At 46.6% G+C, this 21164-nt stretch overlaps 1 protein-coding gene across 1 annotated transcript in view; it reads left to right on the top strand.

Annotated features, from left to right (window-relative positions):
• The first annotated feature begins 289 nt into the window (after nt 1–289).
• Nucleotides 290–21164, top strand: part of SMARCA5 (SNF2 related chromatin remodeling ATPase 5) — a 105691-nt gene continuing 84816 nt past the window's right edge. Inside the window, exons 1-2 of the mRNA XM_073604396.1 lie at nt 290–583; nt 13774–13857. Coding sequence (XP_073460497.1) covers nt 467–583; nt 13774–13857 — 201 coding nt within the window. The 5' untranslated portion in view covers nt 290–466. The remainder of the gene's footprint in view (nt 584–13773; nt 13858–21164) is intronic.

A 21164-nucleotide genomic window follows, 5' to 3' on the forward strand; every position in this document is an offset into this window, starting at 1 on the left:
GGTGTTCCGTACTTCCCGCGAGATTTTACTCCGAGATCAACACAAAACAGCTCTGCCTCTCATTCATACGAAGCCCCGCCCAGTGTTGCGTGCGCGCCTTCTTACACATGGACGCAGTTCCCTAAAATGAAAAAGCGCGGGCGCGAAGTAGTCTGTTTCCTCAAATAAAAGAACTACGAAGACAGTTATCACAGAACGTTAGTTCGAGCATTTCACAGCCGCACGTACTGACGAAGGAGGGGAGGGGGGAAATCTCGCGATATCTGCGTGTTCCCATTGCACAGGCGCGCGCACAGAATAAAAAAAAAAAAAAAAAAAAAAAAAAAAAGCCGGCAGGCTGAGCGCGCGCTCTTCTGCTGGTGTAACTCCCGCCACCCGCGTTTGTCGTTAAGCGCCGCCCACTAACTGTGTGCCGGATCCGTCCCTCCATTGTAACCGTGTGGTGAGCTCTGTGCCGGGGGAAGACATGTCTGAGGAGAGCGCCGAGACACAGAGGCAGGAGCCGGTGAAGGAAGAAGAAGAGGGCGGGAAGAAGACGGAGTTAGACGGCGAAGGAGCCGGTGTGAAGGAGGAAGTGACTGAGGTGAGATGATACGAGGAGGCGGTGAGCGGAGTGCAGGCCATGCGGCACCTCCTCTGCCTTCAGATACCCGGGCGGGAGGGAACACTATTGTGGGACACCAGTATGGAGGCACAGCTCTCCTCCTCCTATGGATGGATGGAGGCCTCTTCTCTGACATTCTACTACCTCCTCCATCACCTGACCTCTCCTATTATTACTTCTACGAGTCCGGGGACACCCTGTACTATGTGTGTGCCAGGCCAGCTTCTCTACCACTGCACTACTGGGATATGCTGCGCTGGTGGGCGGCACTGACTGGCATCACTGATTGCTGGCACTTAATTGTAATCAGGGCACTGATGATCAGTGCCCTGATTACATACCTAGATGTCCTCTGTGAGGGGATGCCGCTGATCGGTTCTTTTCACACTCTGTCAGTGTGAGGCGAGGAGCGCTGATTACTGACATCTCCGTGGTTACATGGACCGGACACAGCCGATCACATGGTTAAAGAGCTGCGGCGCTTTACAGAGATCGGGTTGCGCCGTGTCCCATCAACGCTGCCGTGCGAGAGCGGGCATTCTGGGAAGCCGGCATATGACGTCCACCCTGAACGAGAGCCGCACCGCCCAGCCGTCATTTGATGGTGGGTGGGCAGCAAGTGGTTAAAGGGGAACTCCACCGCCACGGGGAAAAGTGGTATGTGTGTGTATATAAAAAATTCTCTACATCTACACAAGCTGTATTTGAAGTTTAACCACTTGATCACTGAGAAGTTTTACCCCTCTCCATAATCGGGTTTTTTTTTTTTTTTTTTTTTGCTCTTCAGCGCTGAGCTACTTCTTTTAGGTTGCATTCACACCTGGGCGTTTTGAATTGCCACGATTTCAAAACGCCCTGCTAAAATGACAAATTGTAAAACCTGATTTTCAGATGCCACTAATTTAACAACTTCAGCCCCGGAAGGTTTTATTCCCTTAACCACTTGCTTGCTGGGCACTTAAACACCCTTCCTGCCCAGGCCAATTTTCAGCACTTTGACAATTGCGTGGTCATGCAACACTAGCCAAATTAAATTTTTATCATATTTTTTTCCACACAAATAGTTTTCTTTTGGTGGTATTTAATCACTGCTGGGTTTTCTATTTTTGCTAAATGGTTTTTGTTTTTTTTTTGAAAAACAAAGTTTCATAGTTTGTTATAAAATTTTGAAAACAATTAATTTTTTTTTTTCTCCATTGATGTGCGCTGATGGGGGGCACTGGTAGGTGGCGCTTATTATGGGGGGGGGGGCACTGGTAGGTGGCGCTTATTATGGGGGGGGGGGGGGCACTGGTAGGTGGCGCTTATTATGGGGGGGGCACTGGTAGGTGGCGCTTATTATGGGGGGGGCACTGGTAGGTGGCGCTGATTATGGGGGGGGCACTGGTAGGTGGCGCTGATTATGGGGGGGGCACTGGTAGGTGGCGCTGATTATGGGGGGGGGCACTGGTAGGTGGCGCTGATTATGGGGGGGGGCACTGGTAGGTGGCGCTGATTATGGGGGGGGGCACTGGTAGGTGGCGCTGATTATGGGGGGGGGCACTGGTAGGTGGCGCTGATTATGGGGGGGGGCACTGGTAGGTGGCGCTGATTATGGGGGGGGGCACTGGTAGGTGGCGCTGATTATGGGGGGGGGCACTGGTAGGTGGCGCTGATTATGGGGGGGGGCACTGGTAGGTGGCGCTGATTATGGGGGGGGCACTGGTAGGTGGCGCTGATTATGGGGGGGGGCACTGGTAGGTGGCGCTGATTATGGGGGGGGGCACTGGTAGGTGGCGCTGATTATGGGGGGGGGGGGCACTGGTAGGTGGCGCTGATTATGGGGGGGGGCACTGGTAGGTGGCGCTGATTATGGGGGGGGGGGCACTGGTAGGTGGCGCTGATTATGGGGGGGGGGGGCACTGGTAGGTGGCGCTGATTATGGGGGGGGGCACTGGTAGGTGGCGCTGATTATGGGGGGGGGGGGCACTGGTAGGTGGCGCTGATTATGGGGGGGGGGCACTGGTAGGTGGCGCTGATTATGGGGGGGGGCACTGGTAGGTGGCGCTGATTATGGGGGGGGGGCACTGGTAGGTGGCGCTGATTATGGGGGGGGGGCACTGGTAGGTGGCGCTGATTATGGGGGGGGCACTGGTAGGTGGCGCTGATTATGGGGGGGGCACTGGTAGGTGGCGCTGATTATGGGGGGGGGCACTGGTAGGTGGCGCTGATTATGGGGGGGGGGCACTGGTAGGTGGCGCTGATTATGGGGGGGCACTGGTAGGTGGCGCTTATTATGGGGGGGGCACTGGTAGGTGGCGCTTATTATGGGGGGGCACTGGTAGGTGGCGCTTATTATGGGGGGGGCACTGGTAGGTGGCGCTTATTATGGGGGGGGCACTGGTAGGTGGCGCTTATTATGGGGGGGGCACTGGTAGGTGGCGCTTATTATGGGGGGGCACTGGTAGGTGGCGCTGATTGTATGGGGGGGCACTGGTAGGTGGCGCTGATTGTATATGGGGGGGCACTGGTAGGTGGCGCTGATTGTATATGGGGGGGCACTGGTAGGTGGCGCTGATTGTATGGGGGGGGGGGGCACTGGTAGGTGGCGCTGATTGTATATGGGGGGGGGGGCACTGGTAGGTGGCGCTGATTGTATATGGGGGGGGGGCACTGGTAGGTGGCGCTGATTGTTGGGGGGGGGGGGCACTGGTAGGTGGCGCTGATTGTATATGGGGGGGCACTGGTAGGTGGCGCTGATTGTATGGGTGGAGGGGGCACTGGTAGGTGGCGCTGATTGTATATGGGGGGGCACTGGTAGGTGGTGCTGATTGTATGGGGGGAGGGGGCACTGGTAGGTGGCGCTGATTGTATATGGGGGCGCACTGGTAGGTGGCGCTGATTGTGGGGGGGGGCACTGGTAGGTGGCGCTGATTGTGGGGGGGGGGCACTGGTAGGTGGCGCTGATTGTGGGGGGGGGCACTGGTAGGTGGCGCTTATTATGGGGGGGGGCACTGGTAGGTGGCGCTTATTATGGGGGGGGGCACTGGTAGGTGGCGCTGATTATGGGGGGGGCACTGGTAGGTGGCGCTGATTATGGGGGGGGCACTGGTAGGTGGCGCTGATTATGGGGGGGGCACTGGTAGGTGGCGCTGATTATGGGGGGGGCACTGGTAGGTGGCGCTGATTATGGGGGGGGCACTGGTAGGTGGCGCTGATTGTTGGGGGGGGGGGGGGGGCACTGGTAGGTGGCGCTGATTGTATGGGTGGAGGGGGCACTGGTAGGTGGCGCTGATTGTATATGGGGGGGCACTGGTAGGTGGTGCTGATTGTATGGGGGGAGGGGGCACTGGTAGGTGGCGCTGATTGTATATGGGGGGGCACTGGTAGGTGGTGCTGATTGTATGGGGGGGGGGCACTGGTAGGTGGCGCTGATTGTGGGGGGGGGCACTGGTAGGTGGCGCTGATTGTGGGGGGGGGGCACTGGTAGGTGGCGCTGATTGTGGGGGGGGGGCACTGGTAGGTGGCGCTGATTGTGGGGGGGGCACTGGTAGGTGGCGCTGATTGTTGGGGGGGCACTGGTAGGTGGCGCTGATTGTTGGGGGGGGGGCACTGGTAGGTGGCGCTGATTGTTGGGGGGGGGGGGGGCACTGGTAGGTGGCGCTGATTGTTGGGGGGGGGGGCACTGGTAGGTGGCGCTGATTGTATGGGGGGGGGGCACTGGTAGGTGGCGCTGATTGTATGGGGGGGGCACTGGTAGGTGGCGCTGATTGTTGGGGGGGGGGGACTGGTAAGTGACACTGCATAGTAGCAGTGCCTCTCCCTGTTTGGGGCCGATGTCCCTCTGTCAGAAGCTGTTGATTGAAAAAGCCAATTACTGATCTTTTGTTTACATTACATGATCAGCTGTCATTGTCTGTCTGACAGCTGATCACGTGGTAAGGGGCCAGGATTGGCAAATATGACACGTGCTGTAGCTGTCATTCGGCTATAGCACGGGTGTGAGGTTGTTAATGACCAGGCCATTTTTTGCGATACGGCACTGCGTCACAAAGTTATCGCGTCTACAAACTAGAGCTGCACAATTAATCTCCAAGAATCGTTATCGCAATCTTGACTAAAGTGTTTCACAATTCTTTCTATGCAAATAATTCTCTCTCCTCTTCTGAAGCCACAGCACTCAAAAAAGGAAAAGAAAAACTGAGCAGTCTGCCAATAATCAAAACATTCTTTATCAGTTGAACTCAAGTATAAACATTGTAACAATTTGTCAATGGAATAGAGTGTGTGTGTGTGTGTGTAAACATTTTAACAACTTGGACACTAAACCTTTTTCTGACATTTGTTGGTTTCAAGTAAAAAACTTTTTCTAACAAAAAAAAAAAAAAAAAAAAAAAAAATTCTTAGAACCCCCAAACATACGTATTATTTTAGTAGACACCCTAGAGAATAAAATGGTGCTTGTTGCAAAATTTTATGTCACACTGTATTTGCGCAGCGGTCTTTCAAATGCAGTTTGTTTGGAAAAAAAATGATTTTATGTTGCGAGAATCGTGATTTTTTTTTTTTTTTTTTTTTTTATTCTAAGCAGAAAGATTGATTCTCCTTTTGGCCAGAATCGTGTAGCTCTACTACAAACTATGGGATAGATTTAGGAACTTTAAAAAAACATTTTAATAGTAATGGCGGCGATCAGTGATTTTTAGTGGGACTGCGACAATGCGGCAGACAAATTGGACACGAAGTGACACTTTTTAGGGGCAAATGACACCAATACAGCGATCAGTGCTAAAAAAATGCACTGTCACAGTATAAATGACACTGGCAGGGAAATGGTTAACAGGGGCAATCAAAGGGTTAAATGTGTTCCCTGGGAGTGTTTTCTAACTGTGTGGGGGATGCTGACACTAGACAGAGATATGTGTTCCTGATTACTAGGAATCGCAGATCTCTCTGTGACAGAACAACGGTCTGCCTTGTTTACATAGGTAGACTACCGCTCTGTCATTCCCGAGAACGATCGCAGGCGGCCAGCAGCCATCGCAGCTGATTGACTTCCGCTGTGTCCAATCACAGCGGGTCGCTGGGGGCATGAGTGCGGACAGCGTACAGGTACGTTGTTTCGCGCAGGTCCAAAACCATTGTTTTGGGTGGTCCAAAACTTGTTAATGGTACCAAAAAAAAAAAAAAAAAGTGGTGTGGTTCTGCCACGATTGTCGCATAATAAATCGCGCTGCAATCGCAGCAAAGCTTGTCGTCTGCAAGAAGTTCTGGTTCCCTTTTTGGGCAGCAAGCTTTGCGCGATGCGGTACGCCGGGATTTATCGCGGCAGAACTACACTGTGTTTTCAGGTGCCATTAAACTGAATGGCATCTGAAATTTCTTGTAGTGTGATTTGTCGTTTTAGCACACAGCATTTTAAAATTGCAAGCAGAAACGTAAAAAAAAAATTACATGCCTGTGGTCAGTAGTAGGAGCAATGGTGCCCCCTCAGTGGTATCAGCGGGAGGAATAGGGCCCCGTCGGGGGTATCAGTGGGAGGAATAGGGCCCCGTCGGGGGTATCAGTGGGAGGAATAGGGCCCCGTCGAGGGTATCAGTGGGAGGAATAGGGCCCCGTCGGGGGTATCAGTGGGAGGAATAGGGCCCCGTCGAGGGTATCAGTGGGAGGAATAGGGCCCCGTCGGGGGTATCAGTGGGAGTTTTGCTGGAAGGAGGAGGCGGCACCTGGGAAATGCATTGCGGCCCCTCCCGTCCTGATTTGGTCTCTTGCTGGCTCTGTGAGAGCTGGAAACGCTGCTGGTTATACACCTCCATACGGCAGGTCTGAGCTTATCCCCACAGTGGTCTTCTAATCCCTTGTGACGGCTGACTGCTTGATTGGTGATCCACATCCACCCTGTGTGCAGCTTGCAAGATGCTTTTATGTAAGTGTATCTTAATAAAGTGTTACTTGCTTTTATTATCACACTGACCCAGGTGCCCTCTTTCTGTTGTTTTTGTTTGTGTCTGAGGGAACTCCCATTTCCTGCTGAGGAGCTTCCGGTGACTGTGTGTGCAATCCCATCCACCTGTGGATCCATCCGCCTGTGAACTTTTCCTTGATATCCCTTACTACTATGGACTAATTCTTATTAATTCATTTTGGGTATATCTTGTTGATCAAATGCCACCAGAAGAAAGCTCTATTTGTGGGGGGGGGGATGTCAATTTTGTTTGTGTACAACTTCGCACGACCACGCAATTGTCAGTTAAAGCGACGCAGTGCCGTATCGCCAAAAATGGCCTGGTTATTAAGGGGGAAAAAATCTTCCTGTCTGTAAGTGGTTAAACTGACCTCATTTACAGACCGAAGTTCATCCCTTTGATCTAAAAGAACCAAATTATACTTTATATCTCTTCTCTATCTCTCAGCGCTAAACAATGTTGATAAACATTTGCCAACTATTTTTTTTTTTTTTTTTTTGACAGCTCTGAGCAGAGAACGACTCTGCACTGTTTGTATAGAATTGTGAAATTGCTGGTTTAAGATTGTGAGGGGGGGTTGAATCAAGATCGCAATATTTTTTTTAAATTTACGATTAATCGTGCATCGCTACACTGATGTGCTGTGGTTTACCTGTAACGTGGGTGCAGTGCAGTGTATCTGTGACTTTCCTGGGTCAGCTGTGCTTTGCCATAGACTTCTATTGTATCCTGCATTCAGAAAGTGCACCAAACATGCAGGATATAATAGTCTATGGCTAAGCGCAGCAAACCCGCAGGTACACTGCACCTGCGGTGTGGGTAAACAGCAGTGCATCAGTGTGAAAGCAGCCACTATTATGCCCAGTGTATTGCTTCACACTGACCTTAAGATCTCTTCTTTCCTGCTGCTGGCACCACTCTGGAAACTGTTAGCTGGGATAAGATGTGGAGTGCAGTTGGTATCAATCCTCATGGGACAGGAGCCAGCACTACAGAGGAGGCATCGGCTTATGCAGCTCTTGCTCCTTACTACAGCTCCAACTTTAAGTAATCCCTCTGCATTGCACTCTGTTTAATGCCCTGGTATGGAGGGTCAGCATGCCCAGACCGCGATCTTCCAGTCACCTGGTCGCGATCTAGAAGTTGCTGATCCCCGCTCTAGTTGGAACACATGGACACCTCTGGTGGTTTGGCTGTACTAGCGAATTTAGATACGCTAACAAATTGAAGCCAAACTCCAGCTCACACTGCAGTTACATGAACCTTTTTTTTTCTGTTGGGGTAAAGGTTTTACATGCATACTGATTATTGTAAGCACCCCCTGTCAGTAGTAAATGGTTTGTCTCAAAGCGAAGTACTTTTGCTGTTGAAAAACATCTCTTACTGGCTGGATCACCAAGTGAAAATAAAGGAAAGAAAGCTAATGTAGCCATCACATCTAAGAACTGGTAAGCAGCATTATAATTACTGTATTTATTGGCGTATAACAGGCACTTTTTCACCCTGAAAATCATGTGAAAATAGTGTGTGCGCGTTATACGCCGATACTGCAATATGGGCTGCCTAGGAGGGAATGGGGAGGGGGGCGGGACAAGAGCCGTCAGATTATACAGCAAGAATCTCCTGTTTACTCAGCGGCCTCTGTAATAGGAATTCCCATCTCCTGCACCGGAATTGGACCAGTGTTCTGTCTATCATAGAACTTTGTATTAACCACTTCAGCCCCGGAAGGATTTACCCCCTTCCTGACCAGAGCACTTTTTACAATTCGGCACTGCGTCGCTTTAACTGCTAATTGCGCGGTCATGCAATGCTCTACCCAAACGAAATTTGCGTCCTTTTCTTCCCACAAATAGAGCTTTCTTTTGATGGTATTTGATCACGTCTGCCGTTTTTATTTTTTGCGCTATAAACGGAAAAAGACTGAAAATTTTGAAAAAAAATGATATTTTCTACTTTTTGTTATAAAAAAAATCCAATAAACTAAATTTTAGTCATACATTTAGGCCAAAATGTATTCGGCCACATGTCTTTGGTAAAAAAAATGTCAATAAGCGTATATTTATTGGTTTGCGCAAAAGTTATAGCGTCTACAAACTAGGGTACATTTTCTGGAATTTACACAGCTTTTAGTTTATGACTGCCTATGTCATTTCTTGAGGTGCTAAAATGGCAGGGCAGTACAAACCCCCCCCAAATGACCCCATTTTGGAAAGTAGACACCCCAAGGAAATTGCTGAGAGGCATGTTGAGCCCATTGAATATTTATTTTTTTTGTCCCAAGTGATTGAATAATGACAAAAAAAAAAAAAAAAAATTTACAAAAAGTTGTCACTAAATGATATATTGCTCACATAGGCCATGGGCATATGTGGAATTGCACCCCAAAATACATTCAGCTGCTTCTCCTGAGTACGGGGATACCACATGTGTGGCACTTTTTGGGAGCCTAGCCGCGTACGGGGCCCCGAAAACCCAGCACCACCTTCAGGATTTCTAAGGGCATACATTTTTGATTTCACTCCTCACTACCTATCACAGTTTTGAAGGCCATAAAATGCCAAGATGGCACAACCCCCCCCCCAAATGACCCCATTTTGGAAAGTAGACACCCCAAGCTATTTGCTGAGAGGCATGGTGAGTATTTTGCAGCTCTCATTTGTTTTTGAAAATGAAGAAAGACCAGAAAAAAAAATTTTTTTTTTTTCAATTTTCAAAACCTTGTGACAAAAAGTGAGGTCTGCAAAATACTCACTATACCTCTCAGCAAATAGCTTGGGGTGTCTACTTTCCAAAATGGGGTCATTTGGGGGGGGTTTGTGCCACCTGGGCTTTCCATGGCCTCCGAAACTGTGATAGGCAGTGAAGAGTGAAATCAAAAATTTACGGCCTTAGAAAGCCTGAAGGCGGTTCTTGGTTTTCGGGGTCCCGTACGCGGCTAGGCTCCCAAAAAGTCCCACACATGTGGTATCCCCGTACTCAGGAGAAGCAACAGAATTTATTTTGGGGTGTAATTTCACAAATCCCCATGGCATGTTTGAGCAATATAACATTTAGTGACAACTTTGTGCAAAAAAAAAAAAAAAAAAATTTGTCTCTTTCCCGCAACTTGTGTCACAATATAAAATATTCCATGGACTCGACATGCCTCTCAGCAAATAGCTTGGGGTGTCTACTTTCCAAAATGGGGTCATTTGGGGGGGGTTTTGAACTGTCCTGGCATTTTATGCACAACATTTAGAAGCTTATGTCACACATCACCCACTCTTCTAACCACTTGAAGACAAAGCCCTTTCTGACACTTTTTGATTACATGAAAAAATTATTTTTTTTTGCAAGAAAATTACTTTGAACCCCCAAACATTATATATTATTTTAAAGCAAATGCCCTACAGATTAAAATGGTGGGTGTTTCATTTTTTTTTTCACACAGTAATTGCGCAGCGATTTTTCAAACGCATTTTTTGTGGAAAAAACACACTTTTTTAAATTTTAATGCACTAAAACACACTATATTGCCCAAATGTTTGATGAAATAAAAAAGATGATCTTAGGCCGAGTACATGGATACCAAACATGACATGCTTTACAATTGCGCACAAACGTGCAGTGGCAACAAAATTAATACATTTTTAAAAGCCTTTAAAAGCCTTTACAGGTTACCACTTTAGATTTACAGAGGAGGTCTACTGCTAAAATTACTGCCCTCGATCTGACCTTCGCGGTGATACCTCACATGCATGGTGCAATTGCTGTTTACATTTGACGCCAGACCGACGCTTGCGTTCGCCTTAGCGCGAGAGCAGGGGGGACAGGGGTGCTTTTTTTTTTTTTTTTTTTTTTTCCTTTATTATTTTTTTGCTTTTTTATCTTATTTTTAAACTGTTCCTTTCATATTTTTTTTTTAAATCATTTTTATTGTTATCTCAGGGAATGTAAATATCCCCTATGATAGCAATAGGTAGTGACAGGTACTCTTTTTTGAAAAAATTGGGGTCTATTAGACCCTAGATTTCTCCTCTGCCCTCAAAGCATCTGACCACACCAAGATCGGCGTGATAAAATGCTTTCCCAATTTCCCAATGGCGCTGTTTACATCCGGCGAAATCTAAGTCCTAAAATGCTCGTAGCTTCCGGTTTCTTAGGCCATAGAGATGTTTGGAGCCACTCTGGTCTCTGATCAGCTCTATGGTCAGCTGGCTGAATCACCGGCTGCATTCTCAGGTTCCCTGTTGAGACAGGAGAGCCAGAGAAAAACACGGAAGACGGTGGGGGGGGGGGGGGGCATTCCCTCCCACTGCTTGTAAAAGCAGTCTAGAGGCTAATTAGCCACTAGGATTGCTTTTACATGAAAGCCGACCGCTGGCTGAAAAGAATGATACCAAGATGATACCTAAACCTGCAGGCATCATTCTGGTATAACCACTCAAAGTCGTGAATGGCGTACCTGAAGACAAAAAAATGGTTAACAATAAAGCACAGTAAACGGTAAAGTATAAAAAATTGCATACCTGAAAAGCAAACATGATAAAACATAATAACAATAAAACATTGCAGAATAGAATACAGTAAAAAAGAGCAGAACACCAGAGAGAGAATAGAGAGAGAGAGAACAATAAAACGACAACTATTTTTTTTTATTTTTGTTTGTGTTTTTTTTTTTTTTTTACACTTTTTTTTTGTAACTGTAACTTTTATAACTGTAACCGGTTCCAGGTTCGGGTCTCTCAAAATGTGATGGCATCTTGGGAGACCCTGTGAAAGTGTGCCTAGTCTGTGCAATGCTGTACCCTACGCTAATACTCAACTAGTGAATGGTAGCGTTCAAAACATTCACCAATGCAAAGACCAGGATTATCAGGACAGGAGGGACAATAATAGCGGGTGTCACGTCTATATACGCGCTTGCTGCAGACACGACATCTTTTTTGGGGGGGTTCGTTGGGTAGGGGTACTCGGGAGGACATATAAATGCCTCTCATGCAGCCGACTGCATTTGGTTGGGGATGTGAATGGGGGAAATACGGGCGCTGCAGAAGTAGTGGGTTCCCAATTAGGATTGGCGAATGCAGCAGGAAGGGCATTATGGGCACGACGGGCCTGTGTTTGTCTTTTTGGTGGCAGCGGACACTACTTGTGCTTGCCACCTCACCAGCTTGAACTGCACTTATGGGACTCGCCACGTCACCAAGTGTTACTGCAGTGCTGGTATGACTACGACCGGGGTGTACTAGGCCGCTGGCGCTTGCCAGTTCACCAAAACGCTACAAAAAAAAGTGACAGTGATCGATCGATACTGCACTTGGGTGGGCTGGGCCGGGCGGAGGGGCAAAACACAGGTGCTAGCAGGTATCTGGGCTTATCCCACTAACACTGCGTTTTTGGGAACCCTAAACTGCTGGGGACGCTAGTATAGATCTGATCGGATCAGATATTGATCCGATCAGATACTATACCACTAAGGGAGGTGTACGGTGCGTGCGTGGGTGTTAGTGGTACTGGCGCTAATCTGACGCTGCTTGGGGCTGGTGCTTGCCAGTTCACCAAAATGCTACCAAAAAAACTGTTAGCGATCGCAGGGATCAGGCCTGACTCTGCGAACGCTGCAGTTATGCGTTTAGTGTTTTGTAAGTGACAGTGATCGATCGATACTGCACTTGGGTGGGCTGGGCGGAGGGGCAAAACGCAGGTGCTAGCAGGTATCTGGGCTGATCCCGCTAACACTGCGTTTTTGGGAACCCTAAACTGCTGGGGACGCTAGTATAGATCTGATCGGATCAGATATTGATGTGTTCAGATACTATACCACTAAGGGAGGTGTACGGTGCGTGCGTGGGTGTTCGCGGTACTGGCGCTAATCTGACGCTGCCTGGGGCGACGCATATCACCGCCGGGCGATCAGGGGGCTAAACCTTTATTCGGTAATAAACGGCGGGTGCCCTGACACTAAAAAAAATAAACGAACTAACCAGCGTCACCCATAACAGTTATACGGTGATCAGTGGTGAAAGGGTTAACTAGGGGGCAATCAAGGGGTTAAAACATTTATTAGATAGTATATGGGGGTCCCTGTCGCTATAAAACGCTGACAGCGAACCTAAATATTTACGTTCCTAACTAGCGTCACCAGCGACACTAATACAGCGATCAGAAAAATGATCGCTTAGCGACACTGGTGACAGGGGGTGATCAAGGGGTTAAAACTTTATTAGGGGGGGTTAGGGGGGTACCCTAGACCTAAAGGGGGGTAATACTAACTGTCCTACCACTGCTAACTGTCACAAACTGACACTATGCAGTAATCAGGAAAAAAACAAAACAAAACAAAAAAACCTGCTTGGTGTCAGTTTGTGACAGGGGGGGGGGGTGATTGGGGGGGGATCGGGGGTGTTTAGTGTGCCTGGCATGTTCTACTGTGTTGTGTGTGTGTTGTGCACTTACATGTCTTCTCTCCTCGGTGCTGGAACGGAAACTGGCCAGCCGAGGAGAGATGACATCACATCCTCTGCCTCTGTGTACTATACAGAGGCAGGGGATGTTTCTCATTGGCTGGGAGCGATCGCGAGGGGGGGGCCACGATCGGATGGTCTCCCCCTCGTCTCTCAACTCTCCCAGCCAAACGCCGACCGCCGATGGCACCGGGGGGGGTCCGATCGGACCCCCCGCCCGCGGGAAGGCAATCACGTACCAGGTACGTGATTTTGCCTGCCCGTGCCGCTCTGCTCACGTATATATGCGTGAGGCGGTCGGCAAGTGGTTAAAGAGGCCGCTGAGTAAACAGAAGATTCTCGCTGTATGTAATCTGACGGTGCTTGTCCCGCCACCTCCCTGTCCCCTCCGAGGCAACAGTAATCTGAGGTGAGGCTGCAGATAGGCACTGATCAGACTGCATTCATGGTAATGGTGAGGCTGCATATGGGCATTGATCAAGCTGAAATGATGGGCAATTGTGAGGCTGCAGATGGGCATTGATCAACTGCATTGAAGGCCAATGGTGAGGCTGCATTGATGGGCACTGACCCTTATTTTGCTTCAAAGTTCTTTATTTAAAATTTTTAAGTTGAAATTTCCCACCTAAAATGAAGGTGTGTTATACGCCTGTGCATGATATATGCCGATTAAATACGAAAAATGTTTGCTTCTGGGTTTAATACTGTAAAAAAAAAAACCAAAAAAACTTATTTTTATTTTTCTCCCCTTAACCCTTTTTCTCCTTGCTTTCAGGAAGGAGATTCTGAAAATGAAAGTGATTTCCCCTTCAAACAAAAGGAAAGTAGTGACACAGATCCTGCTTATGAGGAGAAAAGGGTAACTATACATTTTAGTTTAAAAGCTAAAATGAGCATTGTCAAATAATTAAAAAATATTTGAAAAAAAAATGTTTAAACCTATGCAATGCTATTGTTCTATCGTAAAGGAGATGTATGGGGTATATATAAAATAAATACATCCCTCCATGCTGCAGTGGTCTGATGCTTCTGCTGCACAAAAGCTTCGGCATTGTCGCACCTTATTCTTCTCAGTCTCATCATGCCCATTCATGAACAAATGGATTCGGCAAATTATGACAATTACTTTTCTCCTGGAATGGTTTTCACCCCTCAAAAATCCTTGTTGAACTCTTAACAGTAAAGTTCATTAAAAAGTGGTCTGTTCTTGTAGTAGACCTTGCCGCCTCAGTTTTAAACATCTTACTGTGCCTAAAAAAGTTCCTTCATGTAAAGCTTTTGCTGACAGAACATTTGAGACACTTTTTTTAAAGACTTTTGTCAGACCGCAGCTAATTTGACTGGGCAGTAAACAACAAGCAGGATCCTTTCTTCCGTTATTGAACCCTGCTGGAGTACTTGCATACACTGCCCTCTGTTTTACTCTCTCTTGTTGATGCCATAGAATGTCATGACGTGGATCTCCAGAATGGCTCTCATTATTATCCAAATAAGCAGAATCTTATGGCTAAAAACCTGGACAGCTGAAGCCGCTTGCAGACGTCTCACACGTATGCCCTTTGAAGGAGGACATCTATTTGGTGAAGCACATGACAAATCATCAAATTTTACTGGTTCCTAAATCGCTTTCCTCTGAGGCTTCTACCTCGAAAAGCAGTGCTTCATCTTTAAAACCAAACGCAGTGTTTCTGACACTCGACTTGGAACACTGAACTTACCAAGTCCACCCCAAAACTCACTTCACAATGAAGGTGCACCCTCACTCCTAAGTGTGGAGATATTTGTTAGTTTGCATTTCACTAGGCCATAGACATCCCAGACCCATGGAATCATTTGGTGATTTCGGGGTACATAATGGAGTTATCTCTTTCCTCTTTCAAACCAACTTAACTCTTTTCTCTAAGACAGTAAAATTTGAAGACCACCCTAAACCATATCTTGTTCAGGAAGTGGCAATTCCCATTTCTGTGGAGGACAGGTTAAAATGATTCTATTCAAACCAGTTCAAGATGCCCAAAACCCGAGGGGCTATTTATCTATCTATCCTTGACCTAAAATGCCTAACCCAAGTATCTTTGTTCCGAAGTTTCATATGAAATCCAAAAGGTTTGTTATTGCCTCTGAGACCAGGAGAATACTTGGCATCAGTAGACATCCAAGGTGCTTATCTGCATTTTCCTATTAACTACCTCATCAGCACTTCCTGCCCTTCGTGGTGGCAGTCGTATGCTTCCAACTTTTGGCCTATCCTCTGCATCCAGATTATTCGCAAAGGTATTTGCACCTCTTCTTGCTCTTTAGGAGCTAGGGGCATTCAGCTAATGGGGTATCTAAATGACTTTCTTCTGAAGGATTCCTCTCCCTTCAGCTATCTGCAAATGCCCCAAGGACTATTCCTATGCTTTGGGCCTTTGAGTAATCAACTTTTTCTAAAGTCTGCTCTTCAACCTTCCCTTTAACTAGGCCTGATTCTGGATACAGCCCGGGACAAAGATTTGCTTCCAGAAAGCAAAATTCTCTCTAAGATCTTGTGTTGAGATCTTAATATTAAAGAAACATCCCTCAGTGAGATTCTCTGAAGGTCCATTCACACTTGCCTCTGTTATGAAGCAGGCAGTGCCAATCCTGGTGAATCACGCTTAACTTTTTTTTTTTTTAATAAACCTTACTGCAAGACATTTTGTCTGTCTTGCAGTCCTTCCGAACCTAGTGTGAATATACTGAGTTCTGGGCTCTACCCTTTGCTCAGTTTCATTTAAAGCCTCTTCCAATGCAACATCTTGTTTGTTCCTCCTTCAGTGAAGCAAGGAACTTCCTAGCTTGGTGACTTTCCAATCCAGCCTTGTAAATAGGGAAGTGGTTTCTACCACATCAATGAAAGGTGATGCCAGCCTCATGAGCTGGGAGAGTGTTCCAATCTCTCGTAATTCAGGGAACATGGTCACCCAAGGAAGGCAAACTGCCTATCAACATCTTGGATTTCGTGGTGATAAAGCTAACTCTGAATCACTGGAACCGCCTTCTTCTGGGTCCCCTTATCAGGGTACAATCAGACAAGGTCATGGCTTTGGCCTGTATCAACCAGGGCAGGGGTACCAGGAGTAGGGAATTGGAAGCAAGTCTGATCATTTCATGGGTGGGAAGCACTGTCCAGCCCTCTCTGCTGTTCAAATCCCAAGAGCGGACACTTGGCAGGCAGATTACCTCAGCCATCACTGCCTGGATCAAGGAGGATGAGTCTTTCATCCTAACATCTTTAATCTCTTATATTTCAGAAATGGGGAATTCCAGATGTGGAAATCATGGCCACCAGGTACAACCAGTTACCCCTGTTTTTATCCAGAACTTGGGATTCTCTAGCACTGGTATTAGATCATTCCCTTAACCCCGTTTCCAGGTTATATATAATTGCAAAATTTGCTTCAAATGTGCCTCAGAAAAAAAGCAAGCAAAGAAACTGGTAATCTTCATTACATGAAAATTGGCCCAGAAGAACCTGGTAGACAGACCTACTCAAACTTCTAGGAGACCATCCCTTGCCTCTTCCAGACAGGCCAGACTTATCTCAGGGCCCCCTATTTCATCCTCGTTTTCAGTCACTGGCTTTAAACGGCATGGCTACTTTTTAGTGGTGCACCGAAATTTCATGCCGCTGAAAACTGTGTTTTTAGCATGCGTCAGTAAGAAGATAAATGCCGATAATAGAGTGCCGAAAAGGGGGCAGGGCTCCCACACTAATCCAATGCCGGGACAATGAATCAGTGTGACGTGATCATAGGAGGTGGGACATTGTTACTGTGGCCAGGAAATTCAAATTCAGCTCAGTGACACAGCGGTAGATCGTCGCTCTGATCTGGGCACTATCGAGGCTGCATTGATCTCTTGTATCGTGTCTGCTAGAGGTGCACCGAATGGAAATTTTGCTAATACTATTAGCAATGTGTTTAAGTAAGAGGACATGATGCAAGAGATGGTTAGACATTTCTGGAAAAAGGTGCCAATAATGGAGATATATATATATATATATATATATATATATATATATATATATATATATATATATATATATATATATATATATATATATATATATAGAGAATCCCAAGTTTTTTTTAGGAAAGCCGCACACCTGTCTATATAAGACCTTACAGCTCTGACCTTACAGCTCACAGTGCATGTCAGTGCAAATGAGAATCATGAGGTCAAAGGAACTGCCTGAAGAGCTCAGAGACAGAATTGTGGCAAGGCACAGATCTGGCCAAGGTTACAAAAAATTTCTGCTGCACTTAAGGTTCCTAAAGAGCACAGTGGCCTCCTCCGTAATCCTTTAAATGGAAGACGTTTAAGACCAGAACCCTTCCTAGAGCTGGCCGTCCGGCCAAACTGAGCTATCGGGGGAGAAGAGCCTTGGTGAGACGGGTAAAGAAGAACGCAAAGATCACCGTGGCTGAGCTCCAGAGATGCTGTCGGGAGATGGGAGAAAGTTGCGGAAAGTCAACCATCACTGCAACCCTGCACCAGTCGGGGCTTTATGGCAGAGTGGCCCGACGGAAGTCTCTCCTCAGTGCAAGACACATGAAAGCCCGCATTGAGTTTGCTAAAAGCAATACCTGAAGGACTCCAAGATGGTGAGAAATAAGATTCTCTGGTCTGATGAGACCAAGATAGAACTTTTTGGCCTTATCTCTAAGCCGTATGTGTGGAGAAAACTAGGCACTGCTCATCACCTGTCCAATACAGTCCCAAAGGTGAAGCATGGTGGTGGCAGCATCATGCTGTTGGGAGTGTTTTTCAGCTGCAGGGACAGGACGACTGGTTGCAATTGAGGGAAAGATGAATGCGGCCAAGTACAGGGATATCCTGGACAAAAACCTTCTCCAGAGTGCTCAGGACCTCAGACTGGGCTGAAGGTTTGTCTTCCAACAAGACGATGACCCTAAGCACACAGCTAAAATAACAAGGGAGTGGCTTCACAACAACTCAGTGACTGTTCTTGAATGGCCCAGCCAGAGCTCTGACTTAAACCCAATTGAGCATCTCTGGAGAGACCTAAAAATGGCTCTCCTCCGTTTACCATCCAACCTGACAGAACTGGAGAGGATCTGCAAAGAGGAATGGCAGAGGATCCCCAAATCCAGGTGTGAAAAACTTGCTGCATCTTTTCCAAAAAGACTCATGGCTGTATTAGATCAAAAGGGTGCTTCTACTAAATACTGAGCAAAGGGTCTGAATAATAAGGACCATGTGATATTTCAGTTTTGCATGCCTGTGTTCACGCCAGGCAAAGTAGGATTTCCAGGTACGACCATACATTTTTCTATAAGTGCCTTTTTCTGGCTTTGAACATTGTCGGAATGTAGAAGACTGTATATTTAACCCTCAAGACCTGAGCTTCAAAAAACAGCTAGGGGTGCACTGAATGGAAATTTGGGTGTCGAAACCAAAAATTATATGTGTGTGTGTGTGTGAAGCTCAGGGCTTGAGGGTTAAATATAGTTTTTTATCCTTCCCACAATGTTCAAAGCCAGATCCAAGTTCTACCAGATTAACCACTTCAATACAGGGCACTTAGACACCTTCCTGCCCAGACCAATTTTCAGCTTTCAGTGCTGTCGCACTTTGAATGACAATTGCGCGGTCATACAACACTGTACCCAAACTAAATTTTTATCATTTTGTTCCCACAAATAGAGCTTTCTTTTGATGGTATTTGGTCATCTGCCGTTTTTATATTTTGCTAAACAAATAAAAAAAGACCGAACATTTTGAAAAAAATAATTTTTTTGCTTTTGTTTGTTTAAAAATTTTGTAAATAAGTAAATTTTCTCTTTCATTGATAAGGCGGCACTCACAGCCACTGATGAGGTGGCACTGATGAGGTGGCATGGGTGGGCGGCACTGGTGGCACTGACAGTGGTGGGCACAGATAGGCGGCACTGATGGTTAGCTGCCTGGGCATTGATTGGCAGCTGCCTTTGCACTGGTTAGTATTTCCCTGGGGGTCTAGGGGGCATACCTGGTGGTCCACTGTGGCTGGTTTCCCTGGTGCTCCTGGGTAGGATCCGAGGGGGGCTGTGCTGATAAACAATCAGCACAGACCCCTCCTGTCAGGAGAGCAGCCGATCGGCTCTCCTCTACTCGCGTCTGTTGGACGTGAGTCAGGAAAAGCCGATCACCGGCTCTTCCTATTTACATCGTGATCAGCCGTGATTGGACATGGCTGATCACGTGGTAAAGAGTCTCCGTCAGACTCTTTACTTAGATCGGTGCTGCGGGGTGTCAGACTGACACCCCGCAACAACGATCGCCGAGATGCGCGCGCCCCCAGGGGCGCGCAGCGGCTCAATATCCTGCGGACGTCATATGACGTCCAGTCAGGATATTGAAACCACTTTGCCGCCGTCATTCTGCTATATGGCGGGCGGCAAGTGGTTAATGTCCCAAGCTTCTGAAGATACTAGATTTTTGCAGCAGCGTTTTGTGTGTGGTCTATGGACCCATGTTGTTGGGCCTGTTGGCACACTTAAGTTTTCCTTGTTGCCTTATTTTTTTTATTTTTTTCCTTTTGGGGACATCCTATGGTCTATGAATATCCAGCCTGTATCCTGTACTATATGATTTTAAGATGAGAATTTGGACTTGTCACTTGTCTACCCACCCCTTCTGTTCTTGTTACTCTGCATTGCTTGCTAAAAAACGTCAGTGTTGGGGTAAGGTTATAGGGGTATATGAGCATAGAAAAGCCAGCACTTCTGGAGATTCAGTGTTTAAATCTTTATTTCCATATTATATGTTAAAATGATAGCTGATGCGTTTCGACACAAGCCTTGTTCACAGCACAATCAATCATGAGAGAGACACTGTGTGTGTTTGTGCGCGTAAAAAGATATTGTTGTCCACTTCCTCCCAATTTAGATGTCATTGATTGGAATAGATGGGGAAACACCGCTCCAGGTGTGTACTCCCCAGGAAGTGCAGAGCACACCACATTGACATAGAAAAATACTAGGTAAGCAAAATGGATCTATACAAAGAATAAATATTTTCCAATTTTTTTTTTTTAATTTATTTATTTTTAATGAAATAGAACATCAAACACAATATACCCCTTCTTTTTTTTTTTTTTTTTTTTTTTTTTTAATAGTAAATATCTGAGGAAAAGGTCAACATATCTACAATTCATACCATATCCTAGTGTGAAGGTTAAAAATCCACCAAACCTCGCGCTCGAGAAGCTTGTGATGGATATTGCCACCCCGAGGTGGATTCTTAACCCTTTCCAAACCGTAAAAAGTGAAAGACCTATTGCCCGAGTGATGGTATTTAAAATGCTTGGACACATTAGATAAACCCTTTTCTGCCGTATAGGATGCACCATAATAGTGCTCGCTAATTCTTGTCCTTAATGGCTTGTAGTACAGCCTACATATTGTAACTGATGAGGTGTATTCCACTGAGTACACAACATTGCTGGTTCCATAATTAATGTAATCTCGTACTGTAAAGTTTTTCTCAGTAGAGGACGATCGCACTACACCAGATTTTTTTGGAGTACTTACTGCTAAACCTACAGGTGTTGACACCACAGGCATAGGATCCTGTGGTGGGCACCCACATTTTCCTGTAACTCGCTGGGGGAAAGTATGTCCCCCAAAGTACTAGCAGGCCAGCTAGAAAACCTACAACCTACTTCATTAGCTGGTGTCAGGTCTTTATCTGACAGAATGGGAAGATGTTTGCGTAAAATCTCTAACCTGATTAAATTCACGTGAATAAGTTGCGACATAGGTAATTGGATTAACTCCTACCTCTCTGTCCTTCTTTTATCGTGAATTTTTCAGGAGAGTTGCCCTATCTCTATTTTTTTGGTCACATTTATGGCTCTGACTATCTTTTTGCCTGTATTTGCATGCCTTTAATCTGGACAATACCACATTACACTCCTCAGAAAAGCTATCCATTGTGGAACAATTACGTTTGGCCCAGATACATTCACCCACTAGGACTGACCGTATAGTATGTGCCCGGATGGCAACTAGTGGCCAGTAGTAGTGTACTTGGTGAAATGCACCTCTTGTCAGTTACAATATGTAGGCTGTACTTCAAGACCATTAAGGACAAGAATTAGCGAGCACTATCATGGTGCATCCTATACGTCAGAAAAGG

The sequence above is a fragment of the Aquarana catesbeiana genome, linkage group LG01, assembly GCF_042186555.1.
Source record: "Aquarana catesbeiana isolate 2022-GZ linkage group LG01, ASM4218655v1, whole genome shotgun sequence".
Lineage (NCBI taxonomy): Eukaryota > Metazoa > Chordata > Amphibia > Anura > Ranidae > Aquarana > Aquarana catesbeiana.